Here is a 24,046-nt window from a genome sequence, read left to right as displayed (position 1 = left end):
CAAAAGCCCTGAAAGGTTATTACAGCCTCATAACTCATTGTACTTGGCCAGTAACTCCCCATTGTCTGAACAGCATTATTGCAGCTTAATAAAGGCTTGCAAATAAATTGATAGTTGAGACTTTCAAAGGGGTTTAACTCTTTTCCGTTTTTTAATGAGGCCCAGCGCTAGTTGGCCTTATTATTTCCCTGATGGATGACAGATCTGCAGCCAAGATGCTGACCTGTGCTTACAAAACACCTCATTTGGTACACAGCGTTAACCCTGCGCCTACCAACATGCATAATCTCTGCTACATCTAAAAATGTAAAAAAAAAACCCTTAACCTTGGAACCGAAGGAGTTAAGACCATGATGGGGCTCCGCGGTCTATTTCCGTGCACTCGGCGTTCCGCTTCTCTTCTGAAGACTGTGGTCATTTAAATGTTCTGTCGTAGAATTAGTCTGAGTTGTACATGTACAATTTAGTCACGTTTTCTCTATGATGCCTACACTCGAGATTTCCAGCCGTGTGCCATAGTGAGAAGCTGCCTACAGGCCCTGCTAATGTCTTCTCTTTTTCTCCCAGCTTTGAAAGACGGATAAGAGTCACTTTCCTAATCCAGTTCTTAATATGAGCCCACACAGAGATATTGCTCCTAGTGAAGCCCATTTACCTTATCACACAATACAGTAGTGCTTTCATGACCCCCAAACTGCCCCCAATACACACAGTATGATGCCTCCACACTAAATTCCTTCTCACACAGTATGGTCTCTACAGTACATTCCCCCACACACAGTATGATGCTCCCACAATAGCCCTAACACAGTATGGTCTCTACAGTACATGCCCCCACACACAGTATGATGCTCCCACAATAGCCCTAACACAGTATGGTCTCTACAGTACATTACCCCACACACAGTATGATGCTCCCACAATAGCCCTAACACAGTATGATCTCTACAGTACATTCCTCTAAAAAACTGTATGATGCTCCCACAATAGCCCTAACACAGTATGGTCTCTACAGTACATGCCCCCACACACAGTATGATGCTCCCACGATAGCCCTAACACAGTATGGTCTCTACAGTACATTACCCCACACACAGTATGATGCTCCCACAATAGCCCTAACACAGTATGATCTCTACAGTACATTCCTCCACACACGGTATGATGCTCCCACAATAGCCCTAACACAGTATGGTCTCTACAGTACATGCCCCCACACACAGTATGATGCGCCCACGATAGCCCTAACACAGTATGGTCTCTACAGTACATTCCTCCACACACAGTTTGATGCTCCCACGATAGCCCTAACACAGTATGGTCTCTACAGTACATTGCTCCACACACGGTATCACGGTATGATGCTCCCACAATAGCCCTAACACAGTATGGTCTCTACAGTACATTCCCCCACACACAGTATGATGCTCCCACGATAGCCCTAACACAGTATGGTCTCTACAGTACATTACCCCACACACAGTATGATGCTCCCACGATAGCCCTAACACAGTATGGTCTCTACAGTACATTCCCCCACACACAGTTTGATGCTCCCACAATAGCCTTAACACAGTATGGTCTCTACAGTACATGCCCCCACACACAGTATGATGCTCCCACGATAGCCCTAACACAGTATGGTCTCTACAGTACATTCCCCCACACACAGTTTGATGCTCCCACAATAGCCCTAACACAGTATGGTCTCTACAGTACATGCCCCCACACACAGTATGATGCTCCCACAATAGCCCTAACACAGTTTGATCTCTACAGTACATTCCTCCACACACGGTATGATGCCCCCATATTACCACCCACACACTATGATGCACCCACAGTCCCTCACACAATATACTGCCCCTGCAGTACCTCCAACTTCACACACGGTATGATGCTTCCACAGTACATCTCCCCACACTCAGTATGATGCTCCACAGTCCCCAACATGCAGTATGATTTTCACACAGTACATTCCCCACACACAGTATGATGTCCCATAAGTATATTCCCCCACACATATAGTATGATTTGCCCCTAGCGGTCGCTCCCGCACAGTATGATGCCTCACACAAGCATCACACTTGTTTACTACATCCCTGTTCACTGCTCCTGTGCTGCTGGACTGTCTCTGCTGCCAGTCTGGATAGTGCCCGAGGTCCCAGGGCTTTTAGGTCACGTGCCATTCAAAGGTCATGTAACCTGAAAAACAACACACATATGAACAGCAAAATGGTTTTACAATTGAAACGAATAGAAAGAGTTTTTCAAGCATTATTGGAGCAATTTTTCAGGCTTTTTTTTATGTTAATACGCTCCAAAAAAAAAACACTCCTCAGAAAACTCCTACCCTAAATGTCAGCCTGTTATGTGCTCCAGTGGCAGTGTGAAAACTGCAGTGTTTAAGGATTTTATCTCTATGTGAAGCAGCACATTAAAAAAAATATTGTGCTTTTTAAAGCATATGGACACCTTAGGGGGATTTTATCTTTTTACAGGTATTTTGGCTGAAAAATAATTTTTGCAATTGTGTTTTTTTAAAAATGTTGCATCATTTGCTTTCTATAGCTTCTCCATTGCCGTGTCTATTGCTGGCTGCTGAATGAGTTCACAGAATACATCAGCGAGCTCATGGCGATGGGAAAGTTTATAACTTTTAGCCCTCTTTCACACGTCAGTATTTGGTCAGTATTTTGCATCAATATTTGTATGCCAAAACCAAGAGTGGAGCTTACAGAGAAAACTTTAATTGAAAGATTGACACCTGTTCTGTGTTTTGGAGACACTCCTGGTTTTGGCATAGAAATACTGTTCAAAAAATACTGATGTGTGAATGAGGCCTTAGGTAGGTTTCACATATCCGTTCTTGCATTGAAAAAGCCTGTCGGGTCTCCTGCATTATCTGCTTCATAAGGAGATCTAATAGTCAGTCCAAGTGTTCTGATCCGAGTATGGATTGGTACACGTACGGTACAAAACCATCTTCTGAGCTCATCTCAGCTCATTTATGGCCATGTGGTTATAAATCAACTGAGAGGATCTCAGAAAAAGGAGGATAAAATTATAAACTCTCAGAACGAGTTCACTGACAGATTCTCAGTTCACTCATTCTGCAGCCAGTGTAACGAAGAGTCTATATATGGCAAATGGTGGAAATTTTTCTAATGAAACCAATTAGAAAAGATGATTTTTAGCTAAAAATCCATGCATTTATTAAAAAAAAAAAATCGCCCCTGAAGGTGTCCACATACTTTCATAATTTCTGCTGAAAACATGGATCAGCTAAAAGTTAATTTTGTTATTGTATAACACGATTTCTTCCGTGCAAATAAATGGGACGCGGGAGGATGAGACGCTTCGTCCGGACGATGATGTACACGCTCCAGTTTGACATCAATTAAAGCTGACACTGTGAAATGGAAATCTTTTGTTTTCTTCACCTCTTCCCACCACCGCTCTCTGAACGTTTTCAGACACCCACAGGGACCCGGGCGGCTCGTCTCTCGCCCTCCAGGCGGACAGACCACAAAGGGGGGCAGCACTGAGCAGATTATTCCATGTCCTCTAGTCTCTGCTGTGCGTGTGCCTGAGAATATGGAGATCAGGCAGGGAAATGTGGTCAAAGATAAGAAAGTCTTCATCGCTCACATAGGAGAAAAATGGCGCTAAATGCATCAAAAAATGGTGCACATTGCATGAAAACCTCGGCACAATTTACAAAACATGTGAGAATCTTGTGTTTTGCCGCTTGTGTTTTCTTCCTAAAACTTTATGATTGATTGTAAAATCTTCTCATGCATCTAAACAAGTCTGTGCAAGAAGCAGAGGCAGTCTATGCTACAGCTGACTCACTCAGCACACATCACTGCATGTGGTTACATGGTGGTCGGCCTGACAGGAGGTCCGGTAGATAACATGGACTTTAGAATAGTTTTCCAGATACAAATGGATGGATTGTAAAGGTATTTTAATTTACCAGCGGAGTATGGAGTCTTATAGGCAGTGCACCATGGGAGAATATGCAAATTAGCTCTCTCGCCTTTGCAAGTTGCCACCTTTAGGCAGTAGCTATCATGTAAGTCAATGTCTGACCTGTTATTGAGCCTTGCTACATGGCTGAGTATCTTATCCCTCTACGCACAGCTGTATGCCCCTCATCACTGATAAGAAGGATATGTCACAAATGCCTAATAGATGTAGGGACCACCTGCTGACCCCCGTTACAACTGGTGACCCAACTCCACTCACTACTATGGCATTTCCAAATACTTCCAAACAAATGCACTTGGTTGAGAATCTCACAGCAGTGAATGCAACTATTATTTCCATAAAGAGTACCTCTATAGCCATTACCCCTGCAACCATTACCCCTGCAACCATCACCTCTATAACCGTTACCTCTATAACCGTTACCTCTATAACCGTTACCTCTGCAATCGTTACCTCTATAACCGTTACCTCTGCAACCGTAACCTCTATAACCGTAACCTCTATAACCGTTACCTCTATAACCGTTACCTCTGGCACTATTGTCTTTACAACCGTTGCCTCTGCACCCGTTACCTCTGCAATCGTTACCTCTGCAACCATTTCATTTGAAACCATTGTCTCTGCAACCATTTCTTCTGCAATAAGTGCCAATGCAACTATTGACAGTAACCATTACCTCTGCTACCATTACCTCTGCTACCATTACCTCTGCTACCATTACCTCTGCTACCATTACCTCTGCACCCCCTACTAATTCTTTAATGTCTAATTGTATGAAAAAGTTTGTTCACAGGTGGGGCAGATTTATTTAGTGCCAGACCTGAGTTGGGCACTTTATACATGTTAGGCTCCTTGTATACCACCATGTGATCGTGGCACGAAGAAGAGGGGAAATATGCCACCATGGCACCATCCAATTTTCAATTTCCATGTGCAAAGCGCCTCCTATGTGATGAGGCTGCCGGTAAAGCTAATAACAGCGGCGTACCACCAGTGGCGGTCTGTGGCCACACCACTGCTATGGGGCCTGTGGGATTGGGGCCCTGATTGCCCCTGGCCCCCTGATATATGCCCACCTTTCCTGACATCCACTGTATATGTACAGCAGGCACTCCCCAGGAACTGCTGTGATTGGAGCTAGCACCAATTAACCCCTTAGATGTTGTGAACAGCGACATGAAAGTTGTTGTCCAGATGCTGGGGTCCCCAAGTTCTCTATGTACCCCCACTACCTACTCTAGACGCACAGTGGATACAGCCCCAAAAAGTTATTTGACAAACCCATGTCTGCTTCACCGGCACGTCTCCAGAGTCCCCCAATATAAAGCGTCTGACAGCAGCACAATCCTCATTCTTACACAATCAGACAAAGCGACCACAGAAATGCGGCCCGTGAATTCCCCCGGCGTGTGGGATGCAAGAAAGTGTTTGTTATTTGGGTGGGTCTGTGGTTAGAAGAAAAAGTGACGGCTTGAAGTTTCCTATATTTGGACTTTGCGGCTGAAATAAACTTGTTTGTTTTCAAAAAAATAAATTGAAGACGAGGAAAGAAGCGAAATGAGAATGTTGTGATCATCGGGGGCTCTGATGTGGGGGGAGCACGGCCCCTGCTCTTTCATTTATAGACTAAGGGGGACGGGCTAATGAGTAGGGACAGAAAAGCCACAGACGAGGAGGTCTGGAGGGGCTGCTGGGAAATAAGACTTGTGAGTCCGATCTGTACAACAAACACTCCCTTCAATGCAGGGTGGCATTGCCAGAGTCAAAGTTATGCCAAATGGGTGCTCGATGCTTGGGGTTGTACATACTTTCTGAAAAAAGAAAACATTTTCTGAGTTTTTAAGAAAAAAAAAAAAGTGCTTTACTCTCCCTTCCCAGGTCCAACATCGAGTCTCCACTGACCCCAGTGTCTGTTATTGTCTGATGTTGTGTCGACAGTGCTGTAGCCAAACACTGAGCTCAGCAGCTTTACCGGAGTAGACGGCACAAGTCAGTGCTGTCGACATGACGTCAGCGCTGCAGACAATAACCGACATTGGGAGCAGCAAAAACTCAGCGCTGGACTTGGGGAGGGTGAGTAAGGCCCAGCTTGATTTATTTTTAAACTGCAGCCAGGGGACAGGGTTTATTTTGAGATTGGAAAATCCCTTTAAAGAAGCACTCCTCCTCCTCTTAATATATTGCAGTCATCATATTATATAGCCATGTGTACTTACCATTGCTCATTTTGCCTTTCTACCCAGTTAATTCTTCTCTTTTGCGTTAGATGTATGACATCACGTGGTTAAACACTGACTAGCTGAATCCTTCTATGTAGAAAAAGGAGGTCAATTTTCCCTGCATGAGGCATGAGTCACTGCAGGGACAAGAGACTTCCTGTTTCTACATAGAACAGAGAAAAGAGAAGAATTAGCTGGGTAGGAAGGCAAAATGAGCAATTGTAACGATTGTTTTGTGCGCATAGAGTTATGGTCGACCAGTCTAAATTGGACATTAAACAACCACAATCAGCATATAGTCAATTGGCGGTGTTATATATGGACATGTAGGTCATAGGAAGCTGAATAAAATGACACCTTGATATCTGTGATCTGATGTCGTATTGCAGAGAAATCCACGTTTTTCTTAATATGTAAATGAGCTGTTAAGATCTATGGGCCGGACATAGATCTCCCTGAGAATCTGCCTCCAGAGCTTATTATAAATGAAAGGGGTAGTAAATTCCTAGATATACTCTGGAATATTAAAGCTAGAAAATAAAGATAGTAAATAAATAAATTCTAAATTATTAAATAATGTGGAAAAAACAACAACAAAAAACATAATGACTGTATGAATGTGTAGAGAGGAAAATATTATAATTAAAAAATAAAGATGGTAAATGAATGAATGCATAATTACAATAAAAAATAAGTAGTAAATAAAAATTAAGGTAAGAAAAACAGAATGACTGTCCAAATGCGTAGAGATTTTTTTGCTCAAATGTTATAGTTAAAAATAAAGGTAAACTAATAAATAATATTAAAATTATGGTGAAAAAAAAAGATATTTTTTTTTTTAAGATCCCAGGACCGAAAGTTGTAGACTCTGCAAACGTTGCGCTCTTGGTATGGCAGGGACTGTGACCGTAACCACCTAAGATTAGCATTTCTGTAGCAGGTTATTGTGAAGACACGGGGTCTTCTGTGGGCATAACGCTACTCAGATAACACAGGGTGAGGGTAAAACAGTGTGGCAATACTTTATTGAACCACTAAACAATAAACAGACAGAACAGTCTCAGAAAATACACATGATGGTACAACTTTACAGTCTCACCCTCCCGCTGGCCCGCCGTGACTAGAACAGCTGCGGCTTTGGGACTTCCAGGGCCAACTACGTTAACCAGTGGCACCCCGCTTCTGGCGGGTCCCCACAGAGCGAAGGTAGTGGCAAGCTTATGAAGCTAGCAGTCCATTGAGGTACAATGCCAGGAGAACCGAGGGTCCCACCCTGGCCGGCCGGTCCCAATCTGGCTTCTCCGAATGTCTCCATGACTTTCAGGCGACTGGAGGGTCCCACCTGGCAACCCCAAACAACATATCCATGGGGCCAGGTGACTTCATCATCCCAACCAGGTCTTCCCAAATGTATCCATGGGCTCTCTGATGGTCAATGGAGCTGATCTGTATCTTTCAAATCAGGGCCATATACCCTTAGGCTGGAATTATGTGGAATCCAAATCTGTCTCTCTTTGCTTAAAGCCATACTACCAAGCTGATGGTGTGACGAGAGTCTCTGATCTTTGATTCTCCTTGTAAAGTCTCCTTCAATTCTCTGTTTCAAGTCTGACTGCTACAGAAGCATATGTCCTTTTAAGCACACATCCAGAGGTCAAGTGCTAGGGATGATATTATTCCACAGGGCTCAGGTCTCATTGTTTGTGCATTTAATCAATTTACATAGTTGGTATAGAAGAGGGCTCTTGTAAATAAACTAGCTGAATTAGTATAATATGCAATTAGCATAGTAATAATCATCATTGTTCACAGACAAATAGAAGACAACATTCAGTGTTATACAAATACTGGTCTGTCCTTCTTTACCAGCCACAGAAATATACATGCAATCACAAGTCAACAGAAAGACAATATTGTATTTCTCTTGGCCTAGCAAATCTAATTGTCTGGCTCATTAAGATTATAAGCTGAATCGTCACAGTTATAATTTCACAATTAAATTAAACAGATAAAACTTTTTTTCTAGTTGCAGATTGCAGATATGAGAACAGTTGAAATAATTTTAGTTTGTTCTATAAATGTAGTTACTTCCTGACAGTCGTCACGATCATTTGGCTCTGTCAGTCGGCTAAAGGAAACACCTGTGCTCCACAACACATGGTGGCCAGAGGAGCGGTCGTGTTATGAGAGCTAAGACGTATTCAATGAGCTCCCGTCATTGTAGGGGTCAAGTTGCTAGGGGACTTCTAATATTTGGAGAACTTGTGTGGGAGCCAGGATTCTTTTTTTTTTTTTCATAAAGCAGAGTGAGCAGCGGGACGAGACAATATGTGAACTCCGGCTGACTGTTTATTCCACATCTTCTACCACTTCTGCTTGGAAAAATGTGGTCACCACCATCTAGATGTCTTAGGTGAAGGGTTGACAGGGATTTCCCACAATACTCTGGGAAAATGACTCAAAGTTCAGCTGAGGGGGGGGAAGGTTTATTTTTTGTATTACTTTTTTTTATCATTTTAGTTCTTAGTCGTACAACCATTGTCTAGAATGAATCAACCTGAAACCCTAGTTCATCAAAAAGTTGATGATGTGATAGAGGACTTTATAAGCCTCCTCCACGTTGTGTGGGCACAGTGCCATGCACGGGTATTATTACGAGGATATTTCCACCGGATGTGAAATATATTATTATTCTGTAGTGGGTGAACAGTTTTTTTTAAAGGGGGAGGTCTGCTTTGAACAGTCAGGTTTTATTAGATGGGTCACTTGATGATTAGATGATCACTGGGTCTTGTGCTTCCAGGACCTCCAGCGATCTGCTGTAATCTGGGGAGAAACTTGGCAGCAAGTGTTTAGTTTTTCTACAGTACCTTCGCAGGTGAAATGAAGCATTACACATTTTTCATTGAAATCAATGAGCTGATGTTTAAAGGGATTGTCCTGTGAAAACAAGTTAGAATATCCTGATTGTGGGTGAGATTGAGAAAGGTTTATCCCCATTGGGGAACTTTCAAAACTGTACGTTGGCCACCGCTCCATTCATTCTCTATGGGACTGACGTTAAAAGTTGAGCATAGCACTCGGCAGCCCCATAGGAAATGGCGCGATGGTCAAACGTGCACTGCCAGTCCATTCTATACTGGGGATAAAAGTTCCCCATTCTGTCGATGGTTGCGGATCCCATCGGTTGGACACCCACCTATCAAAAACCTATCACCTCCTTATCACTCTGTCTACGGGATAGATGTATGATCGCTGGGGTGGGCTCTGACAGCTGGGACCCCTATGTTGTGGAGAACGGTGGTTTCAAACTCCCCTGTATGAGTGGAGAAGTGGTGGACATGTTCGGTCACCACACCACTTACTTACATGGGTCTGAAGGAGACCGGCGCTTCTTCAGTCCCATGGAAGTATATTTGGCGGTGGTTGAGCATGCCCACTAATGAGACTTTGTAACTCCTTGTAGGGTCTCAGTCCTCGGATGCCCACTGATATACCTATCCTAAGGACTTTGTATTTAATGGGTACACTAGTGTTCTTCTTTCTTAGGTTGGTTTCCAACATCCGTGTGTCAAGGTCCGAGTACAGACCGGCTGGGGGTCTTCTGAGGCGGTTGTGTTTGGAGCAGGAGACCCGCGGTTGGTACGTACTTGGAACGTGAAACATGGATGTGTGATAAAGGCTTTGAATAAAGTTCTACACATATTATTAGATCAGTTTGTTCTGATTAACCCTCCTCTGTCGTAGATACTGAGTAATATAAGGCACGTGCATGAATCCTGGATAGCACAGACTTAATGAATTCAGCATTTTCTGCCACCGCCGCTTCAGTTCCGGCCTCACAACCTGTGAATAATATATAATCACGGCACAAATTCCAATCAAAGCCAGCGCTTTATGAAAATTTTTCGGTTAACTACAAAAAAAAGGGAACTATTGGCAGTGAGCATCGGAGGAGCCGCGCTGCCTTCTCCTCAATCCGCAGGCTCTTTGTGCTGCTAATGTGAATGCGATTCCCGGGCCTGATTCTTTTCATCCTGAAGCCGGCAATTACACTCAGCGGCTTGTGTAATAACACAAATATAATTAGTACCTGCCCGCTGATTATAGCGGCGACATTGCTCTACTTCACGTAGCGGCACTAAAGTCTTTGTTGGGGAGGAAAATACAGTTGCTGACACTTTGGTAGGAAAAGCGAAAGGAGATTAATGAGAGGGGAAGAAACCGGGAAAAACAAAGGGGATTAATGGAAAGACCAAGTTTCTGCATCCAATGGGTATTAATGGCCCCACATACAGTCTACAGCCCCTCTGTTACGTCCTTTCACAGAGTACAGGCTGCCCTAAGTGGTGCCGGACTTTAATAGACCTCTACCCAATTAACCAAATTTAGTTTATTTGGTTCAGTAAGGGAAGATCATCCCAGGCTTAAAGGGTTTATCCGGTTGCCCCTATGGATAGGTGACAACTTGTTGATTGGAGGGTCCAACCATAGGGATCCACGCAGATCGGCAAGACAGGGCAATTTTATCCCCGTTAAAATGGAGCGGCAGTGCACATGTCATGGATAGGTGATAACTTGTTAATTAGTGGGGGTCCGACCACTGGGATCACACCGATTGGCAGAACAAGGGGCCTTTTAGCCTTTTATCCCTGTTAGAATGGAGCAGAAGTGCACATGGTGTGATTAGGTGATAACTTGTTGATCGTGGGGATCCAATAACTAGGATCGGCTGTCACAGAACGACAAGCGGATGTCCGGCGGACTGCGCAACACACGGATGAAATGGGAAGATATAGGGGGCAGGAGGGCCCTAGCGGTAGGGAATGAGGGAATGGACACCTCCTGACACCAACCTATGTCTGGCCCCTATCGTCCCTGGACGGGTCCCCCCCCCATGGGTCCCCCCCCCCATGCGTGATCACCTGCCTAAGCCCTCGCTGGCCCTGGACTTAACCTGGCTAGTGCACAGGCCAGCGAGACACTACAATTGGACAACACAAAGAAGGGAAGATAAACAATGAGAAGATAACATAAAATACACTTATCTCTCCAACAGAAAACTTCACCCCTACAACAGCAATGAACTCCACAGCTTCTCCAGAGACTGGCTCCTTCAAAGAGGTCAGCATAAAATGAACTATAACCAGCGGTCAGCTGATGGATCATGTGGCTGTTTAAAGGGAGGTGTGAGTGGCACCACCCAACATAAGCTGACCGTCCTCAAAATGCTGCCAGGAAGAGACTAAGATTATCCCTTGCTGGACCAAAAGGAAAAAAATACATTTATATTACAACATACCCAGAGCTGCCACGAATCCTCAAATTATTTGTGACACCGGCACAGATTGGCAGGACAGGGGAACTTTTATCCCCATTAGGATGGAGCAGCAGTGCACATGCTATGGATAGGTGATAACTCGTTGATCGGTGGGGGTCCGACCACTGGGACGGCACAGATTGGCAGAACAGGGCACTTTTATCCCTGTTAGGATGGAGCAACAGTGCACATGCTCGGCAGTGGATAAGAGAAAACTTGTTTTCACATGCCAACCCCTTTAAATATCACCACCCAGAGCTACAATAAAATGGATGGTCCCCTGTATATTATATTGTATTCCCAACCAAGACCTTTTTGGAATATTTACAGGACATGCAATAAATGTCAGGTAGGTATAGCTATGGGACTCTGTAATGCACACTCCCGGACTGACTGGCATGTGCGTGTATATGTAGTGATTCCACTGGACCGTACCGGAGAGTGAATGCCTGGAGGGGCATAACTAAGTATCCACCTGATCCGACCAAGGTCGCACGACGGCATACGATGCCAGTGCACCAAGGAGGAACCGAGCAGAGGGACCAGGTGCTACTCCAGGTCAGACCCCGGACACGGCTGTTGACCCACACCGGGGAATACAGGAACAGGCAGGTTAGGCTGGCACACAGACTGGTGGGTATAGGCAGACACAGCTGGTATGCAGACGGGTGGATGCAGGCAAGCACGACTGGTATGCAGGCAGGGAGGTACTGGCAGGTACGACAGGTTGGAGCACAGAGTGGATAGGACCCAGTACAGACTGGGACTCAGGAACAGAACCGCAGATGCGGTGGACAAACACAGCAGAGTGAGGCCGCCCGGAGCGGCGAGCAAGAGCAGAGCAAGACGAGGCCGCCTGGAGCGGTGAGCGAGAGTAGAGCAGGACAAGGCCGCCTGGAGCGGTGAGCAAGAGTAGAGCAGGACAAGACTGCCGGAGCAGTGAGCAAAGGGTCAGAGCAGAGCGAGACTGTCGGAGCAGTGAGCAAAGGGTCAGAGAAGAGCGAGACTGCCGGAGCAGTGAGCAAAGGGTCAGAGAAGAGCGAGACTGCCGGAGCAGTGAGCAAAGGGTCAGAGCAGAGCGAGACTGCCGGAGCAGTGAGCAAAGGGTCAGAGCAGAGCGAGACTGCCGGAGCAGTGAGCAAAGGGTCAGAGCAGAGCGAGACTGCCGGAGCAGTGAGCAAAGGGTCAGAGCAGAGTGAGACTGCCGGAGCAGTGAGCAAAGGGTCAGAGCAGAGCGAGACTGCCGGAGCAGTGAGCAAAGGGTCAGAGCAGAGCGAGACTGCCGGAGCAGTGAGCAAAGGGTCAGAGCAGAGCGAGACTGCCGGAGCAGTGAGCAAGGCAGAGCAGGCAAGAACCGCCGGAGCAGTGAGCAAGGCAGAGCAGGCAAGAACTGCCGGAGCGGTGACCAAGGCAGAGCAGGCAAGAACCGCTGGAGCGGTGACCAAGGCAGAGCAGGCAAGAACCGCCGGAGCGGTGAACGAGGCAGAGCGGGCAGAAACCGCCGGAGCGGCGAGCAAGGCAGAGCCGAGGGGACAGGGCTCTGTTCACACGGAACAGACTGGAAGGGAAAGGCAGAACCAGATACACACAAGATACTTGCAGTGAAGTAGCGAGTGGACCACAAACTCACAAACGGAAGTACAGTGACAACGAGCAGGAGTAGGTACGAGTTCAGACTCTGCAGAAAAAGGGAAGATATGGGCGTAGAGAGAAACGGGAAACAGGCTGGAAGATAGTTAGGGCAGGAACAGACACTGGGAAAAGACACAGACAACAGATCTAGGTATGCGGCCCCTAGAGGGCAGAAGGAACAGGCAAGGAGCGTGTTCACACGGGCCTGGAATTACAGCTGGCTAGAGTACACAGACAGGACACAGTTCAGACACGGGAACTGATACCGCAAGGCTGGAAACATAGACAGGACCTGGCACATCAGTGACAAGAAGCCAACTGACAGAACAAGATGCTCAGGCAAGGATTCCAAGGAGGAGCTGGTTTAAATACCAGGTGACAGACAGCAATAGGCTGATGACGCATTAGGGGTGTGTCTGCAGCAGCTACAAGAAACAGGAAGTTCGGCGGGCGTCGCCCTAAGCAGCCAGAGCAGAGCAAAGCAGACAGTATGGAAAGAAGCCAGAGTGGCAGTCTGGACTGGAAATCAAGTGCGCGCTCTTGCACAGTGGGAGATGGACCACTATGCAAGGACGCCGCCAGGTATGTTACAGACTCACTGTAGTCTTTGTCTGCTTGGGGAGGTGGCCATAACTTTCTTTGAAGTAAATGGAAAAAGAGGGCAGGTGTACTCATTTCCTTCTCGGCCCGGATGTGGCGTCCAGCAGCCATCTAATGACGGTTCAAGAAACCCCTCATTTTTTAACATTGGTGCAGGTCCCAGAAGTTTGGCCAACTTTTCTCTAAAGTGTATGGCTACATTTATGACCAGGTTTTACGTTTAGCAACAATAACTTTTTTTTCCTTTACGTGGATGATACAGGTGATGGAAACTTTTTTAGCATTTATTCAGGTAATTGCCGATTGAAGAACTAAAACTATTGACTCATACACATGAATGTATATCTAAAAAAAATCGGAAACATTTTCAGAGGGGCAAACTTTTCTCTTACCACACTGTCCCTTTTATTCTGGGATTTTTCTCAAGTCCATTTCTGGTATGGGAAGGTGGAAGAAAACACACTGTAACCTCTGCACATATGCCAATAGTCACAATTTTTGCTGGAACTGCCCTGTGTCCTGAGCCTAAATTGAGGTGGATTCCCTAAAACAGTGCCCAAAAGTGGGTGTTTTGGGGGTGAACCGTGCCTCAGTTTTTAGCACTGTAGCCTTGTTGTCCTGGGTTCAAATCACACTAAGGACAACATCTGCAAGTATTGTATGTTCTCCCCGTGTTTGCGTGGGTTTCCTCCGGTTTCTCCGGTTTCTTCCCACGCTCCAAAGACATACTGATAGGGAATGTAGATTGTGAGACCCAATGGGTGCAGACTATACAGTCTTTGTGATAAATTTAAGCTCCTGAGCCCACCTAACCTCTGCCGTTCATTACTGTTGCTTTGCAGCGCTGGGGTCCTGGGTTCATATCGGCAAGGAGTTTGTATGTTCTCTCTGTGTCCACAAGGGTTTCCTCCAGTTTCCTCCCACACTCCAAAGACATATTGATAGGGATTTTAGATTGTGAGCCCCAATGGGTGCAGACTGTATAGTTTTTGTAATAAATTTAAGCTCCTGAGCCCACCTAACTTGTGGCATTCATTACTGGTGCTTTCTATTACTTTGGTTCTCGCCCGCCACCAGGTCCCGGGGCATGTGGTGCCTCTGCGCCCCGTATTGCTCTGCCCCTGTGTCTTCTATTCATAGTCATCCTGTGTTTTGAATGTCCCGGGTACAAGAAATACAACTCAGAGTAAAGACGTGTAAAACATTCTGTTCGTGGTTGCCCAGAGCTCCAGTCACGTCCTTCGTGTGTGGGAGAATTTGGCAGTTTCTCGGGGTGGTCTAGTCACAACGTGAAACCAGAGATCTGAAGCTTGTTCTGCATTACAAACAGCAATCAGGCCGTGCTCCGGAGCAGCGCTCAGCCCCAGTCTGCCGAGGAGACTCTGTACCAGCTGACTCTAACATTATACTCTTCACTTTGGGAATGTTGCTGTTTTTTTGTTTTGAATGGATGTTCTGATTTTAATATAAATTACACGAAATCGCTGTATAAAAGTTATAAATGACGTTCTAATACATTTTGCCTTAAATGGATTTATTAAGAGGTGATTGTCTGTAAAAGTGGATCCGTCACTAGATTTTACTAGAAAAACTGCAAACATTATTAAATAGATCTTTTAGACTGGATAAGACTGGTGTACTTACTTTGAAAATCCATGTCAGAATGGCTAATCATCTGATTATTAAAAACCCCGTGATTGGTAAGGTAGACACCTCATAACCTGAATACCCCACTGCCTCCAGTCATTCTCTCCTCTTATTGTCACCGTCTGTCTCTTTTAGGTACCGGGAGAAAATGAAAAACACTGGAAGCCGGTCCTGATTGTTGTCACAGAGAAAGACCTGCTCATGTATGAGAGCATGCCCCGCATGAAGGACGCCTGGTACAGCCCTCTGCACAGCTACCCCCTCATTGCCACCAGGTACCACATCCACTGCCTTACTTACCACTATCTGCTAGGATTGGTAATAATGTAATATAGTATAATATAATATAATGCTCAACGTAGATCAATCACTATCTCACATCACAATGTAGGTTACTTATCCTGTACTGATCCTGAGTTACATCCTGTATTATACTCCAGAGCTGCACTCACTATTCTGCTGGTGCAGTCACTGTGTACATACATTACATTACTTATCCTGTACTGATCCGGAGTTACATCCCGTATTATACTCCAGAGCTGAACTCACTATTCTGCTGGTGCAGTCACTGTGTACATACATTACATTACTGATCCTGTACTGATCCTGAGTTACATCCTGTATTGTACTCCAGAGCTGCACTCACTATTCTGCTGGTGCAGTCACTGTGTACATACATTACATTACTGATCCTGTACTGATCCTGAGTTACATCCTGTATTATACTCCAGAGCTGCACTCACTATTCTGCTGGTGCAGTCACTGTGTACATACATTACATTACTGATCCTGTACTGATCCTGAGTTACATCCTGTATTATACTCCAGAGCTACACTCACTATTCTGCTGGTGCAGTCACTGTGTACATACATTACATTACTGATCCTGTACTGATCCTGAGTTACATCCTGTATTATACTCCAGAGCTGTACTCACTATTCTGCTGGTGCAGTCACTGTGTACATACATTACATTACTGATCCTGAGTTACATCCTGTATTTTACTCCAGAGCGGCACTCACTATTCTGGTGGTGGAGTCACTGTGTACATTACTGATCCTGAGTTACATCCTGTATTATACGCCAGAGCTGCACTCACTATTCTGCTGATACAGTTACTATGTACATACATTTCATTACTGATCCTGTACTGATCCTGAGTTACATCCTGTATTATACTCCAGAGCTGCACTCACTATTCTGCTGGTGCAGTCACTGTGCACATACATTACTTATCCTGTACTGATCCTGAGTTACATCCTGTATTATATTCCAGAGCTGCACTCACTATTCTGCTGGTGCAGTCACTGTGTACATACATTTCATTACTGATCTGAGTTACCTCCTGTATTATACTCCAGAGCTGCACTCACTATTCTGCTGGTGCAATCACTGTACATACATTACATTACTGATCCTGTACTGATCCTGAGTTACATCCTGTATTATATTCCAGAGCTGCACTCACTATTCTGCTGGTGCAGTCACTGTGTACATACATTTCATTACTGATCTGAGTTACCTCCTGTATTATACTCCAGAGCTGCACTCACTATTCTGCTGGTGCAGTCACTGTGTACATACATTACATTACTGATCCTGAGTTCCATCCAGTATTATACTCCAGAGCTGCAGTCACTATTCTGCTGGTGCAGTCACCGTGTACATACATTACATTACTGATCCTGAGTTACATCCTATATTATACTCCAGAGCTGCACTCACTATTCTGCTGGTGCAGTCACTGTGTACATACATTACATTACTTATCCTGTACTGATCCTGAGTTACATCCTGTATTATACTCCAGAGCTGCACTCACTATTCTGCTGGTGCAGTCACTGTGTACATACATTACATTACTGATCCTGAGTTACCTCCTGTATTATACTCCAGAGCTGCACTCACTATTCTGCTGGTGCAGTCACTGTGTACATACATTACATTACTGATCCTGAGTTACCTCCTGTATTATACTCCAGAGCTGCAGTCACTATTCTGCTGGTGCAGTCACTGTATATACATTACATTACTGATCCTGTACTGATCCTGAGTTACATCCTGTATTATACTCCAGAGCTGCACTCACTATTCTGCTGGTGGGGTCACTGTGTACATACATTACATTACTTATCCTGTACTGATCCTGAGTTACATCCTGTATTATACCCCAGAGCTGCGACTTGATCTGGTGATTTGCGGCTTCACCGCATCCTATCCATTGCACTGGTAGAATTTCTCTTGTGGAGACCAGCGTCATATAGCGCTACCATATGGTGCCCGCACAATACCCCCGATTTAGTGGGAAAATAAAACAGCCATAGATTTAATATATTTCTGCTATAATATGTAAAGATGATTCCAGCATGTAACCTAAATAGGAAGTATACTTATATTCTAAAAATAATACTGCAAATCAGTGTCCAAATAATACTGCCATACACCTCAAAATATCACCTGTTGCTTTTAATCAATGGTGATAAAGGGGGCGATACATGATATATAGGTGATGTACTTGTCCCTCCAGATATTGAATACAATGGCAGCGCATATGCTTGACAGCTGTTACATTCCTCTTCTTGTGATCATTGGGGGTCACAGAAGATGAACCTCATCAATATGGCAGTTTTCACCGGGCCAGTGGAGAAATAATATCTTGTCATTCCCCACTTATTTGACAATATATTTTGGGGAGCAAAATTCTAAACAATAAAAAATTTAACCACTGGGTGGCGCTAGAGAAGCTGCTCCTTCATATGTCATCCTGTAATTTGTACACTACGCTGGGCAGTAATTTTATATACCGGAGCTCAGTTATAACAATGAAAAAAAAGAAAAGATTTGCTATCGGGTTTAATCACCAATTTGCCTCTTATTATAACGCGCGTTGGGGTCATAAATAATGATTTTTTTTTTCTGTTGTCATTAGAAAAGTTAGATGCTGAAATGAAACAATACAGTGCGGTTACACTTCCTCCGTCACACCGTCCTGGTTCCTTATTGGTGGTAACAACTCTGAATAGTTAGGTCGGATTACAACTGAAAGTGGATACTATGAATCTATTATATGGGAAGCGAAGACTGTGCCACTTCTTGTTTACCTCCCAAAAAAAAAACCAAATATCCAAAATCTTCAGAAGTTACACGAGTGACACGAACATACCACAATCACGTCTTTGTCCTTATTCCTTTAGTAATAAGATGAGTAGCTTGTACGAGGCCCCTGTGGGCCGATCACCCATCATTCAGTATCTTATATGTGACACTAAAGTATACGGCCGCAGGTTACCAAACTTCTTCAGACCAAGGACCAGTACCCCGGCTAAGGATGGGGAGTGGGACCAATGTCCTAGACAATCTGGTGGAGGGCAGTGCACAAACTCATGGACAACTTCTCTATCTGGCTTCTTGCTCCCTCGCTTGGACCCATAATTCTAATCTTCACTTCACATGGACTGGATTTACTAGGGAAATTTCCTAAACTTTTATTTTTGATTTTTTTCTCCATCCAAAATAATTTCAGTCCAGACAGAAATTTATTCACATGGTGCAGAATGACTGTTCAAACGAAGCACAGGCGCTCGATGCACCCTTGGTGTGGCCAAACAGTTCAGTGCACCTTTCCACCTGCTTGTTTATCATGGCTTTAGAGCTCCCTGCCAATCAAAGAAGAGAAGGGCAGGGATTGATGGAAAAGAAGTAGATGGGAACTTCTCAGCCACGTCAAGGGTGCATCGTGCATTTGTGCTTGGTTTGCACAGTTATTTTATCCTGATATACTCCCTTTCAGGCTATGGGTAGAAAGAGTGTGGACCATGATGCAGAGACCAACTTGTGTGCCTCTTCGCCAAACTTGGTGGCAGCGTTATATACGGCCAAAAGTGTTGGCACTCTTAAAATTGTTCCAGAAAATTGAACATTTCTCCCAGAAAATTACTACAACTACACACGTTTGGTTATACACATGTTTATTTCCTTTGTGTGTATTGGAACAACACAAAAAAAATGAGAAAAAAAAGGCAAATTGGACATAAGTTCACTCAATACCCCAAAAATGGGCCGGACAAAATTATTGGCGCCCTCAACTTAATATTTGGTTGCACACCCTTTTGGTTAAATAACTGCAATCAATCTCTTCCTATAACCATTTACAAGCTTCTTACACCTCTCAGCTGGAGTTTTGGACCACTCTTCTTTTGCAAACTGCTCCAGGTCTCTCATATGTGAAGTCGGCTTCTCCCAACAGCAATTTTAAGATCTCTCCACAGGTGTTCAATGGGATTTAGATCCGGACTCATTGCTGGATACTTCAGAACTCTCCAGTGCTTTGTTTCCATCCATTTCTAGGGGCATCTTGAAGTAAGTTTGGGGTCATTGTCCTGTTGGAAGACTCATCACCTAGGAAGCAAACCCAAATTTCTGATACTGGGCACTACATTGCGACCCAAAATCCTTTGATAATCTTCAAATTTCATGATGCTTTGCACACAGTCAAGGCACCCATTACCAGAGGCAAAAAAACAACCCCAAAACATCTTTGAACCTCCACCATATTTGACTGTAGGTACGGTGTTCTTTTCTTCTTTTCTTTGTGGTCTTCATTCAGTTTTCGGTAAACAGAGTGATGTGCTTTATCAAAAAGCTCTATCTTGGTCTCATCTGTCCAAAAGATGCTTTCCCAGAAGGATTTTGGCTTACTCATGTACATTTTTTGCAAACGGTGGTCTAGCTTTTCTATATATCTTGTGTCAGCAGTAGGATCCTCCTGGGTCTCCTGCCATAATGTTTCATTTCATTCAAATGTTGACGGATAGTTTACGCTGACACTGATGCACCCTGAGCCTTCAGGACAGCTTTAATTTCTTTGGAACTTGATTGGGGCTGCTTATCCACCATCCGGACTATCCTCCGTTGCAATCTTTCATCAATTTTTCTCTGCGATTCACATCCAGGGAGATTAGCTACAGTGCCGTGGGTTGTAAACTTCTTGATTATGTTGCGCACCGTGGACAAAGGAACACCAAGATCTCTGGAGATGGACGTGTAACCTTGATATTGTTCAACAATTTTGGTTCTCAAGTCCTCAGTCAGTTCTCTTCTCCTCTTTCTGTTCTCCATGCTTAGTGTGGCAAACACAGACACACAATGCAAAGATTGAGTCAACTTCTCCCCTTGTTATCTGGTTTCAGGTGTGATTTTCATATTCCACACACCTGTTACTTGCCACAGGTGAGTTTGAACGAGCATCACATGCTTGAAACAAAGTTGTTTATCCACAATTTTGGAAAGGTGCCAACTATTTTGTCCAGCCCATTTTTGGGGCTTTGCGTGAAATTTTGTCCAATTTGCCTTTTTTTCTCTGTTTTTTTTTGTATTGTTCCAATACACACAAAGGAAATAATCATGTGTATAACAAAACACAATTGAAACAAATTCAAGGATGCCAACACTTTCAACCATGACTGTAATGCCTATAAAGCTGTTGAGTTGTAATCCCAGCCCGTGACACTCGGATGTGTGAATACAGCCTATGGCTATGTGCTGACAGCATTTTTTGGAGGTGTTCCAAAATGACAAGTTTTTTCCAAGTAAAAAACTATTTCAGCGAAATGCTACTAGTCTTGAAGAAGTGTTTAGTTTCTTGAATCCGGTTTGAAGAGCACCTCAAGGTGTTTTCCAACATCAACATGGAAATAAATGCTCAAAAAGCTCTACGTATGAACAGCAAAGAGGACTAAAGGCCCCGTCACGCTTAGCGACGCTGCAACGATCCCGACAACGATACGACCTGTCAGGGATCGTTGCTGCGTCGCTATGTGGTCGCTGGTGAGCTGTCAAACAGGCAGGCTCACCAACGATCAGGGGAGCAGCGACATCGTGGAAAGAATCTTTCCACGATGTCCTGCTCCTGGTTACCAGCCGGCTGAAGCAGGAGCAGGCTGGTAACTATGGTAAACATTGGGTTACTAGGGGCAGCAACGATGTGTGCTGACCAGCGGGAGAGCAACGACCAAAAAATGGTCCAGGACACTTTGCAGCGATCAGCGACCTCACAGCAGGGGCCTGATCGTTGCAAAGTGTCACACATAGCGACATCGCTGGTGAGGTCGCTGTTGCGTCACCAAAACCGTGACACAGCAGCGATCTTGCTAGTGATCTCGCTATGTGAGACGGGGGCTTAACATTGAAATGACTAGGAAGAGCCTTTCAAGCATTTTTAGGAACAATACTTTTTTTTTTTTTTTGAGCCGTTCAGCTTAAAAATCACTGGAAAAATAAAATGCCATCAACCATATCCCTCGAATTAAAAACCAATTTTGTTACTTAAAAAAAAAAATAAAAAAATGAATAATAATAAAAAAATAAAAAAAACACATAAAAAATCCTTTAGGACTTCACATCTGGTCATTGAAGGATTTGACCTGAAATTCTCTTTGGCTTCTAAACTTAGCTGCAAAATTGAGAAAAAATGAAAAAAAAAAAAAAACAACCACCGATAACCTAACGTGAACTGTCGTATTTTCTGTAGCGGTTCCCTTTCAGGTGGATTTTTTTTATTTATATAATTTTTACTATTTTTTTCTTTGCTTTGTCACCGGAGAACACGTTCTGCTTGTCGGGACAAAATGAGAGGGAATTAGTGTCTGGGAGAAGGCGTGACGGAGATTAACCCTTTCTATCTCAGTGGTACTTAAAACGGTCACGACTTGGGCTAATCATCATCAAGAACATCCAGCATCACAAGCGCAAATTAATAATTACAGGGTGTATTTAATGTCACACTTCAGGGGAAAGTGATCCATTACCACCCTAATGTCTTTTGAAGAAGACAATGCATGTCGTTTGTGGGTGGGTGAGGGGTCACACAATATTAGATAGACAATAGTGGATACGAGCTGTCCAATTATAATATTATTTTGGGGGTCCAAGCCGGACAAGAATATCTAATAATCAGCGGAGGAATCACCAAAAATGTAACTCTACTGGAGTGGTCCCATCACGACCTTATAGATGTCGTGGAAGGGGGTCCTCACTTCAGATTAAAGTGCCAATATCAGCAGGACCGGATAACCATCCGATACATATGGGGGTCTCCTAACCCCCGCCCAACAGATGATGTCAGGGGAAATAAGGATTGGGTAGTTAGAATGTTGTCCATGGAGAATAAGCCACCGGCAGAGATGTCCGGCAGTGGCTTTCTCCTGTCTTTCTTTTAAGCACATAATTGTACAGCCGAGCGCCCATATACACACATGGTCAAAATTATTGTTACCCCCTCGTTTAATGAAAGAAAAACCCACAATGGTCACAGAAATAAATTGAATCTGACAAAAGTAATAATATATAAAAAATCTATGAAAATGAACAAATGAAAGTCAGACATTGCTTTTCTGCTTCCACAGAATTTAAAAAAAAATTAAACTCATGAAATCGGCCTGGACTGAAATGATGGTTTTCTTCTTAACTTAATATTTTGTTGAACAACCTTTTGCGGCAATCACTGCAATCACACGATTCCTGTAACTGTCAATGTGACTTCTGCTCCTCTCGACAGGTATTTTGGCCACTCCTCATGAGCAAACTGCTCCAGTTGTCTCGTGTGTGAAGGTTGCCTTTTCCAGACGGCATGTTTCAGCTCTTTCCAAAGATGCTCCATAGGATTTAGGTCAGGGCTCATAGAAGCCACTTCAGAATAGTCCAGTGTTTTCCTCTTAGCAATTCTTGGGTGTTTTTAGCTGTGTGTTTTGGGTCATTATCCTGTTGCAAGACCCATGACCTGCGACTGAGACCAAGCTTTCTGACACTGGGCAGCACACTTCTCTCTAGAATCCCTTGATAGTCTTGAGATTTCATTGTACCCTGCACAGATTCAAGACACCCTGTGCCAGATGCAGCAAAGCAGCCCCAGAACATAACATAGCCTCCACCATGTTTCACAGTAGGGACAGTGTTCTTTTCTTGATATGCTTCATTTTTCCGTCTGTGAACATAGAGCTGATGTGGCTTGCCAAAACTTCCATTTTTGTCTCATCTGTCCATAGGACATTCTCCCAGAAGCTTTGTGGCTTGTCAACATGTAGTTTGGCAAATTCCAGTCTGGCTTTTTTATGATTTTTTTCAACAATGGTGTTCTCCTTGGTCGTCTGCCGTGAAGTCCACGTTGGATCAAACAACGACGGATGGTGCGATCTGACACTGATGTTCCTTGAGATTGAAGTTCACCTTTAGTCTCTTTAGAAGTTATCCTGGGCTCTTTTGTTACCATTCGTATTATCCATCTCTTTGATTTGTCATCAATTTTCCTCCTGCGGCCACGTCCAGGGAGGTTGGCTACAGTCCCATGGATCTTAAATTTCTGAATAATATGTGTAGTCACAGGAACATCAAGCTGCTTGGAGATGGTCTTATAACCTTTACCTTTAACATGCTTGCATATTAAAGAATCTCCTGAGACAACTCTTTCCTTTGCTTCCTCTGGTCCATGTTGAGTGTGGTATATACCATGTCACCAAACAGCACAGTGAGTATCTGTAGCCCTATATACAGGCCCGCTGACTGATCACAAGATTGTAGACACCTGTGATGCTAATTAGTGGACACAACTTGATTAAACATGTCCCTTTTGTCACATTA

The 24,046-nt window shown here is 44.2% G+C and overlaps 1 protein-coding gene across 1 annotated transcript in view; it reads left to right on the top strand.

The window, feature by feature from the left end:
- Positions 1-24,046, top strand: part of SNTB1 (syntrophin beta 1) — a 237,643-nt gene that overhangs the window by 204,938 nt on the left and 8,659 nt on the right. Inside the window, exon 4 of the mRNA XM_073679833.1 lies at positions 15,547-15,686. Coding sequence (XP_073535934.1) covers positions 15,547-15,686 — 140 coding nt within the window. The remainder of the gene's footprint in view (positions 1-15,546; positions 15,687-24,046) is intronic.

Source organism: Phyllobates terribilis, unplaced genomic scaffold (assembly GCF_046119375.1).
Source record: "Phyllobates terribilis strain yellow unplaced genomic scaffold, ASM4611937v1 Scaffold_4__5_contigs__length_816908805, whole genome shotgun sequence".
NCBI classification, from domain to species: Eukaryota; Metazoa; Chordata; class Amphibia; order Anura; family Dendrobatidae; genus Phyllobates; species Phyllobates terribilis.
This window is presented reverse-complemented; position numbering and strand designations above follow the sequence as displayed.